The sequence below is a fragment of the Chiloscyllium plagiosum genome, chromosome 20 (genome assembly GCF_004010195.1).
Source record: "Chiloscyllium plagiosum isolate BGI_BamShark_2017 chromosome 20, ASM401019v2, whole genome shotgun sequence".
NCBI lineage: Eukaryota > Metazoa > Chordata > Chondrichthyes > Orectolobiformes > Hemiscylliidae > Chiloscyllium > Chiloscyllium plagiosum.
Window position 1 is genome coordinate 56,118,110 of NC_057729.1, and position 10,163 is coordinate 56,128,272.

At 39.3% G+C, this 10,163-nt stretch overlaps 1 protein-coding gene across 1 annotated transcript in view; it reads right to left on the bottom strand.

Moving 5' to 3' along the window:
* LOC122559883 (double-strand-break repair protein rad21 homolog) overlaps positions 1-10,163 on the bottom strand; it is a 148,872-nt gene that overhangs the window by 47,865 nt on the left and 90,844 nt on the right. The window contains exons 9-10 of the mRNA XM_043709990.1: positions 6,167-6,396; positions 3,380-3,494 (exon numbers count right to left, since the gene is read on the bottom strand). Of these exons, the coding sequence (XP_043565925.1) occupies positions 3,380-3,494; positions 6,167-6,396 (345 nt within the window). The remainder of the gene's footprint in view (positions 1-3,379; positions 3,495-6,166; positions 6,397-10,163) is intronic.

A 10,163-nucleotide genomic window follows, 5' to 3' on the forward strand; every position in this document is an offset into this window, starting at 1 on the left:
CTATTTTTTAGTTAACTTTCAAAATTATTTGGTTTTCAACTTAATTTTTGAGTTCCTTTAAAATAAGTATTTTAAAACTTCATTTCAGTTAGTCTCCCTTATAATTACCTGCACTGCCTTCCACTGTTGTTACAACGCTATATAAAGTTTGATCCTTGAGGCATCACTGTCGGCAACAATAGTTTTTCCTTTGTTGAAAGTTGAAGATCCTTCCTTTCAAAGAATAAAGAATAATACAGCACAGGAACAGGCCCCTTTGCCCTCGAAGCCTGCACTGACACATCTTTCATGTCCGTAGGAGATTGGAGTCGCAAGCCTTATAAGGTCAACAGGCAAGTCTTACAGGGCTATCAATAAGTATAATGGTAAGAGTTACAGCACTTGAGATAAACATGATAATCTAGAGGATGTTTTGCAGACAGTATTCTCAAAATACATGTTGGAGAACTGGGCTATAATGTTGTAGGCCACTTCCAACATATTCAGTTGGCCCATTATTAACCCATAAATTTATGCAGCCATTGCATAATAAATATTGGTAAATCTTTTATTTGTTCTGAGAATTCAACTCAATATGAGAGCTTCAATTCCTCATTTGCTGCCACACAGTTTGAACCTGTATTCCTGAAGAAGGGCTTATGCCCGAAACGTCAATTCTCCTGCTCCTTTGATGCTGCCTGACCTGCTGCGCTTTTCCAGCAACACATTTTTCAGCTGGATTACTGTACTAGGGCAGTGCATTACCAGCTCAGTAATATAATTATATACTCTCTAGATACAATTTTTCCAAGGCACTGTCTGAACAACTGATGAATACCACTGTATTATGAAGTATTTGGTCCTTTGTAACATTATTCTATTCATATACTCCATATAATGCAATGCAAGGGATTTCCATTCTTGTAACTTTATTTTTTTGCTGAATATAGTAGAAAAATAATAACAGGAAAGTATCTTGAGCAAACTGAAAACATCTGCAAATAGTACAAGCAAAAGTTATGTACAATGTAAGATACATAAAATAAATGCCCACTCGCAAGAAGGAACATTTGCTACTAGCTCCAATTATCGCAGCTTTACTTTAAGGATTACGTCAAAATGGATCAGGCTGAGGCTGTTGTGTATCGATTTTATATGAGCAAGGTGCTGCTCGAAATTTATAATATTTCTAAATCTTAGTGTAACACTTTTTTTTCTCCTTATAAGGAATGAGTGTGTTGCTAGTAAGCATTTGCTGCCCATCTCTAATTGCCCTCTAAAATCAGTTCAAGGGCAAATCACATTGCTGTCGATCTGAAGTCACAGATAGATTAGACGAGGTAAGGATGCTAGACTTCCTTCCCTCAAGGACATTTACTGGCCAGATGGGTTTTTACAATAATTGATGATAACCAAGATAAAATGATACACATCAATTCAAGCTAGCTTTATGTTCCACACTTTATTAACTGAATTCAAATTTCACCAGGTACCATGCTGGAAATTGAACCTATGTCCCAGAGCATTAGCTCAAACCTCTGAATTAATAGTCTAGTGGTATGCACCATAGAAAGCATCTTATCTGGATGTATCACAGCATGGTATGGCAACTGCACTTTCTAAGACCGCAAGAAACTACAGAGAGTCATGAACACAGCACAGCCCAGTCCATCACACAAACCAGCCTTCTGTTCAATGACTTCCACTACCTCAGGAAAGCAGCCAACATAACTAAAAGACCCATCCCACCCCGGTTATACTCTCTTCTACCATCTTCTATCAGGCAAAAGATATAAAAAGTTAAATACACATACGAGCGGATTCAAAAACATTTTCTTTTCTGCTGTTATCAGACTCTGAAAGGACCGCTCAAATGTTAATGTTGATCTCTCTGCACCTTCTCTTTGGCTATAACACTGAATTCTGCTCTCTGTTCTGCTACTCTGATACACTTTTGTATGATATGATCTGCCTGTAGAACACACAAACAACACTTTTCACTGTATCTCGGTACATGATAACAATGAATCAAACTCTCTCTCTCCCCACATCAATAGTACCAATATTTCTAACATTTAAATGGAATTTCTATTTGATCAAAGCAGAGACTCATTTGACTGAGCAGAATCATATATTGGAAAATCTGCTGTATTACATAAAACATACACAAGGTCATATATTTGATTTGTGAATTGCACCTGCCACCAAAGAGGCTCTGCAATAGTGATGCAGAGTTTTACATATTTTGCGGTGATTGAATTTCAAAGCTTAACCTTGAAAATTTTAAATAGATTTTTTACTCATCCAACTGAGCTGTACGAATAGCAATGAAGAAAATTGTCAAATAAATGTTGTGAAACTTGAAAGGATTCAGAAAAGATTTACAAACATGTTACCAGGACCGGAGGGTTTGAGCTACAATAGGCTAGGGCTGAGGGGTGACATTATAGAGGTTTATAAAATCAAGAGGGGCTTGGATAGGGTAAATAGACAAAACTAGAGGGCATTGGTTTAGGGTGCGAAGGGAAACATTTAAAAGGGACCAAAGGGGAAACCTTTCACCCAGAGGGTGATGGGTGTATGGAATGAGCTGCCAGAAAGAGTGGAGAAGGCTGGTACAATTACAACATTTTAAAAGACTTCTGAATGGGTATATGAAAAGGAAGGGTTGAGAGATATGTATCAAGTGCTAGCAAATGGGACTAGATTAATTTAGGATTAGATTACATTACAGTGTGGAAACAGGCCCTTCGGCCCAACAAGTCCACACCGACCCGCCGAAGCACAACCCACCCATACCCCGACATTTACCCCTTACCTAACACTACGGGCAATTTAGCATGGCCAATCCACACTGTAATGTAATCTAATCCTAAATTAATCTAGTCCCATTTGCTAGCACTTGGTACATATCTCTCAACCCTTCCTTTTCATATACCCATTCAGAAGTCTTTTAAAATGTTGTAATTGTACCAGCCTTCTCCACTTTTTCTGGCAGCTCATTCCAAAGCTGCACATCTTTGGAGTGTGGGAGGAAACCAGAGCACCCGGAGGAAACCCACACAGACATGGGGAGAATATGCAAACTCCACACAGACAGTCACCTGAGGCGGGAATTGAACCTGGGTCTCTGGCGCTGTGAGGCAGCAGTGCTAACCACTGTGGCCACCGTGCCACCCTGGTCGACGTGGACAAGTTGGACTGAAGGGTCTGTTTCTGTGCTGTACATCTCTGAGTCTATGTTCCATTAGCATTTGTAAAATTAAATTAATATTCATATAATTAATGATGGGTCCTTCAGTAATGAAGACCTTCTGCTTAAGTGATAGCCAATTACAATGAGGAAAATAGTAACACTCTATTTTAAACCGGTCATAAAAGAAAATTTTCAATAACTCACCAATTACACTGTGCTCCTTACTTCTCATTTCTTCAATTTCAGATCTCTTCTCTACATTGTTACTGTGATCAGTTTGCTCTCTCCACAGATTTTTTCTAAGGCTACGGCTGAACAACTGATGAGAAATGAAATTTTAAAAACTTATAATTAGTAGTATGTACAAAGTTGTATTATTGCACATACACACCTGCAGAATAGGATATAAAAAGTACTTTTAATGTTTTGGCACATACAATTGCCCTAAAAACTTAAAACCTTAATTTGCAATTGCAGCATAACTGAAACAACATTCACCTGCAATGTAAACAAGCCTGCAGAACACAGTGGACTCAGTGAATTTTAAGAGACTACTTCTAATTTGAATAAAAATGACTTGCATTTATAGAGTACTTTTCATGACCTCAAGATATCCCAAAGGTGCTTTACATGAATTAAATATTTTTGGAATGTAATCACTGGTGTAATGCAGCCAATTTGCAAGCTGCAAGCTCCAACAAGAAACAATAATCTAATGGCCAGATACCTTTTTTTCAGTTGGTGGAAAATGGGCATCAAGAGTCTAATCAACAAAGAAAAAATGGTGAGGTAATCCATTGGTGCAGAAGCTTTTGAAGATCCTGCTGGTTACTTGACAGCGATTTTTCTCTGACCACCTTTTTATATGCTAATTTTTACAGAAAAGTCAAAAGAAACAGCAGGCATTTTGTTGATTACACAACTGCATAAATGTGGCATATTCTAACATAATCATATAGGACTGGTCACATAAGTGACAATATAGGTATCTAGCTACCTAACATGTTTTTGAAAATAACAACCACTTCATACAAAGATGCATAGTCATGGATCTCCCATCTGATCACAAACTCTGCTTAAAGAACTCTGCTTCAATCTATTCATGTTCCACTGATGCTTTTTCCATGGTGTCTACCAACAGTTCCTTGCAATAATCTGTTTAATCTATTTGAGCCTTTGAAATAGAAGGAATGAAGTCTGCTTCAAAATAAAACAACAGTGTTATTGTGTTATGGCATAGAACTAATAATCCAAAGAACTGGACTAATGATCCATGTCAATGAATTCACATGCCAACTGGGGAATTTAAATTCAATAATGAAATAAATTTGGAATAATTACCCATTAAATCCCATCTGGTTTACCATGTCCTTCAGTGAATTAAATCTACTGTTTTACCTGTTTTGGCCTAGTTATGACTCCAGACCGATAAACAGGTGATTGGCTCTGAACTGCCATCTGGAATGACCTAACAAGCTACGGAACTGTATTCGAAAAAGCAGCTCATCATCAGTGAGAAAATTAATAAAGCCAAAGCACAAAGGGATCTGGGAGTGCTAGTCGAGGATTCTCTAAAGGTAAACATGCAGGTTGAGTCCGTGATTAAGAAAGCGAATGCAATGTTGTCTCTTATCTCAAGAGGGTTGGAATATAAAAGCAGAGATGTACTACTAAGACTTTATAAAGCTCTGGTTAGGCCCCATTTGGAGTACTGTGTCCAGTTTTGGTCCCCACACCTCAGGAAGGACATACTGGCACTGGAACGTGTCCAGCGGAGATTCACACGGATGATCCCTGGAATGACAGGTCTAACATATGAGGAACGGCTGAGGATACTGGGATTGTATTCGTTGGAGTTTAGAAGATTAAGGGGAGACTTACTAGAGACGTACAAAATAATACATGGCTTGGAAAAGGTGGATGCTAGGAAATTGTTTCCTTGGACACAGCCTTAGAATTAGAGGGGGTCATTTCAGAACAGAAATGCGGAGACATTTCTTCAGCCAGAGAGTGGTGGGCCTGTGGAATTCATTGCCACGGAGTGCAGTGGAAGCCGGGACGCTAAATGTCTTCAAGGCCGAGATTGATAGATTCTTGTTGTCTAGAGGAATTAAGGGCTACGGGGAGAACGCTGGTAAGTGGAGCTGAAATGCGCATCAGCCATGATTGAATGGCGGAGTGGACTCGATGGGCCGAATGGCCTTACTTCCACTCCTATGTCTTATGGTCTTATAGTTCTCAGGGAAACTTAGGAATGAGTAATAAATGCTCACCTTGCCAGGATTGCCCACAAACCATAAACTAATTTTAAAAATTGAAGGTGGCATCCCTGCTATTCTGAATATATTTCTTAATTAAACACAAAGCAAATTAAAGGTGGATATTAGAAGCCAAAAATATACGTAACGTTGTAAAATAATCATCTAGATGCTCCCTTTATTCTTTCATTGTGTATTCTATGCACACTAGAAGTTAAACCTAGTTCTGATCAACATGCTGAGAAAAATCTCATGATTCATGTTCCCTCCAAATGATCTTTCTGAATTCAAAGCATTGTGATGTAGGCTGATACTAGTTTACACATTCTAGTATTCCACATAAAGCCTCCACCTCATGGGGCAAGAGATGGTTGAACAGTATTCACTACCCTAATACCATCCAGTTTACCATAAACTCCCTGTTGGAGTTGGTTAACAGGAACCTCTGGTACTATGCGTAGCCTGGTCATAGTTTCCGTTACTTTCTCTTACTAGATTATAATCCTATTTCTCTCCAAATCAAATCAGCTGTTTTAATAAAGCTGAAGTTTTTTATAGGGTATTTTAGTCTTTTTTTAAAAATGGTCTGTGGGTGGAAGAGGATAGTTTATTGTTTTTTTAAAAAGATCCATCAGAAATAATGGACTAGTGAAACAAATTGCCCTTTAATGACAAGCTATTCTTAATTTTCACCGAACTATGGTACCTGCTTAAAAAAAACACAATAAATTACCTTTAATAATCTGTAATTTATTAATGCTTGGGCAGGCTGAGAGTTGAGCCTTTCAACTCCACCTGTCTCTTTCCATATCATCAGCTTCTTAGTAGGTGGAGCCAGGTCTATTGTTGTGATTATGTCCGAGAAGTCCTCAATCTGTTCACGAATGGTTTTACTATCAAGCTCCTTAACATAATCCACAGTAAGCTTTCTCCTCCTCTTACCTCGCTTCCTTTCTGAAGAGACTAACAAGACAAGAACATCAGTGTTACCAATTACAAGTCACGAGTCTGCCACTTATGCTGTCACTATGGGGCAGAATCATATGCTTTTGATGGGTGGGACTTTTGTTCCCAGCAGGCAGCTTGATAACAAAGAAAGACTTATTGGTCTAAACTGGCTGCTTGGAATGAGTTATGGCAAGCCTTCTTTTGAAGAGTTTCTGCAGGTGGCCTACCAACTTTTAGACAAGTGAGTGAAGCACCGAACAAAAATGAAAGATTCTGTCGAAGTATACAATTCACATGCATCAAAGACTTGCAGAAAATGAATGCCATCGCTGAACATTTGCTTGAAATATAGCAGGGAAGGAAGCTTTATGCAACGGAAGCTGCAAATTTTATTTGGTATTAATGTAAATAATATCTCATAGCTACAGTCTATTGCTTTCTTTTATTGGTCAGAATATTGAGTACAGGAGTTGGGAGGTCATGTTGCAGCTGTACAGGATATTGGTTAGGCCACTGTTGGAATATTGCATGCAATTCTGGTCTCCTTCCTATCGGAAAGATGTTGCAAAACGTGAAAGGGTTCAGAAAAGATTTACAAGGATGTTGCCAGGGTTGGAGGATCTGAGCTATATGGGACAGGCTGAACGGGCTGGGGCTGTTTTCCCTGGAGTGTCAGAGGATGAGGGGTGACCTTATAGAGGTTTACAAAATTATGAGAGGCATGGATAGGGTAAATAGGCAAAGTCTTTTCCCTGGGTTCAGGGAGTCCACAACTAGAGGGCATAGGTTTAGGGTGAGAGGGGAAAGATATAAAAGAGACATAAGGGGCAACTTTTACACGCAGAGGGTGATATGTGTATGGAATGAGCTGCCAGAGGAAGTGGTGGAGGCTGGTACAATTGCAACATTTAAGAGGCATTTGGATGGGTATATGAATAGGAAGGGTTTGGAGGGATATGGGCCGGGTGCTGGCAGGTGGGACTAGACTGGGTTGGGATATCTGGTCAGCACGGACGGGTTGGACCGAAGGATCTGTTGCCATGCTGTACATTTCTATGACTCTATTCTACATATCATTCTTTCATTAATCATTCTGCACTGAGAACTTATTTTCTTTGCTATCAATGTCTTGAAGCTCATTATGTTATGGTCACTATTATCTAGTTGTCTCCCTACTTTTTTACTTCTCATCATGTGGTTCATTTATCATGATTAGATCCAATAGCCAATGTTCCTTTGTGCTTTTCACCTATTAGGTTAAAAAACAGTCCTATGCAGGGTACAGGAAGTCCATTCTCATGTCTCATTTATTTACCTCAAATGTCCATTTAATACCAGGATAATTGAAATCCTTGTGATTATCATTTTATATTTTTTCACTCAATTCCTTAATTTATCTGCATATAATTTCCTCCATCTCTCTTCCATTATTAGATTGTCTCTAGATTACACCAATTAATACAAATTAAACCTTAGTGTTTTCAGGGGATCCATATGCGTTTCATTGCACTGCAAATTCTACTATCATTACATTATCCCAACTACAATAAAGCTGCTGCATCTCTACTTTTCTCTCTCTTTTCCAAATGTTACACCCTGCACTGTGTAATTCTTAGTCCTGATTTTTCCGCAGCCAATTTTTAGCAATCCCAGTGTCTGGTTTCACCTAGTGCATGATTGCCTTCAGAGGTCTTGTTTTATTACAGATACTGTGTGCATTGTTGTACTGGTGTTTAAACTCCTTTTTAATAAAATTCTCACTTTGTGTAAACTTTTTAACCTTTTGCTTTATAACTATCTTTTCCTTTGCCATCAATGACTTCCTCTATGTTATTGTTTCTTGCATTTCTGTCCTGTTTTGTTTATCCTGCATGTTTCTTGTAGATCTCTCACCTCATGACAACTTTAAAGCTTTTCCTCCCTCACTTTATAGCCTTCTGGGAGTCTGACCCCATTTTAGTTTGGGTGGAGCCTTTAATGGAGGATCTTATTAACTCAGTTATAACTCAGAAAAACAGCAGACCATTAAGGGGTCATGGCAGCAAGACAGAAGTTCTATTCTGATCTTCTGAGGACAGACTACAGAAAACCCAGTGGTGGAACAAATTATTGCATATGCTAGAATCTGTAGTGAAAATAATAAATACTGGAGATCACAGCAGGACAGACAGCATCCATGGAGAGAGAGAAGCTTATGTTTCGAGTCTAGATGACACTTCGACAGATGAAGAGACAGATAAAGAGTCATCTAGACTTGAAATGTTAGCTTGCTCTCTCTCCATGGATGCTGTCTAAGCCGCTGTGATCTCAAGCATTTGTTATTTTCACAACAGAAAACCAGTTCCATTAGCTTTGGCGTGTTATCAATAATGAGCACAGAAGAACTCTTGTAACTGTTATACAGTCAATATGAAACAGAAAGAGGCTATTTGGCTCATTGGGTTTATGCTGGTTCTCTGCAGAATAGTCCAGTTGGACCCAATTGCCACTCTATTCACACAGCCCTGCAAGTTTCTTTCCCTCAAGTGATTATTCAATTTCATTTAGAAAGCACTGTCTCCACTTTCACAACTTTCATTGGCACATAGTTCCAGATCATTACAATTCACTGAGAGATAAGGTTCTTTCGCACATCCCTCCTAATCCTTCTACCATCAGTTAATGGGAATAGGTTATCTTTGTAAATTCCATTATAATCTTGTACCTGCTATCAGATTTCCCCTCAACCTGCACTATCTGAAAGAGAACATTACAACTTTCTTTGAGCTAATATTGTAAATTAATTCCTGGAACCACTCTGATTAACTTAAATATCAACGATCACATTTTCACAAGCTAAGGGAGATAGTCAAGTCAGGTAATTTCTAGACTTGGCAGACTCACTTCAGTAGAGATTTGTATTTCGAGGAGAGGGGTGAAGGATAAAGTTGGGAATCTAACCCAGAAACAAATTGAAAATAGACAATAGGTGCAGGAGTAGGCCATTCTGCCCTTCGAGCCTACACCACCATTCAATATGATTATGGCTGATCATCCTTAATCAGTATCCTGTTCCTGCCTTATCTCCATAACCCTTGATTCCACAATCCTTGAGACCTCTATCCAACTCTTTCTTAAATGAATCCAGAGACTGGGCCTCCACTGCCCTCTGGGGCAGAGCATTTCACACTGCTACCACTCTCTGGGTGAAGACATTTCTCCTCATCTCTGTCCTAAATGGTCTACCCGTATTTTTAAGCTGTGTCCTCTGGTTCGGCACTCACCCATCAGCGGAAACATGTTTCCTGCCTCCAGAGTGTCCAATCTTTAATAATCTTATATGTCTCAATCAGATCCCTTCTCGGTCTTCTAAACTCAAGGGTATACAAGCCCAGTTGCTTCAGCCTTTCAGTGTAAGGTAATCCTGCCATTCCCAAAATTGACCTCGTGAACCTACGCTGCACTCCCTCAATAGCCAGAATGTCTTTCCTCAAATTTGGAGACCAGAACTGCACACAGTACTCCAGGTGTGGTCTCACCAGGGCCCTGTACAGCTGCAGAAGAACCTCTTTGCTTCTATACTCAATCCCTCTTGTTATGAAGGCCAGCATGCTATTAGCCTTCTTCACTACCTGCTGTACCTGCATGCTTACCTTCATTGACTGGTGTACAAGAACACCCAGATCTCTCTGTACTGCCCCTTTACCTAAATTGATTCCACTTAGGTGGTAATCTGCCTTCCTGTTCTTGCCACCAAAGTAGATAACCATACATTTATCCACATTAAACAGCATCTGCCATGC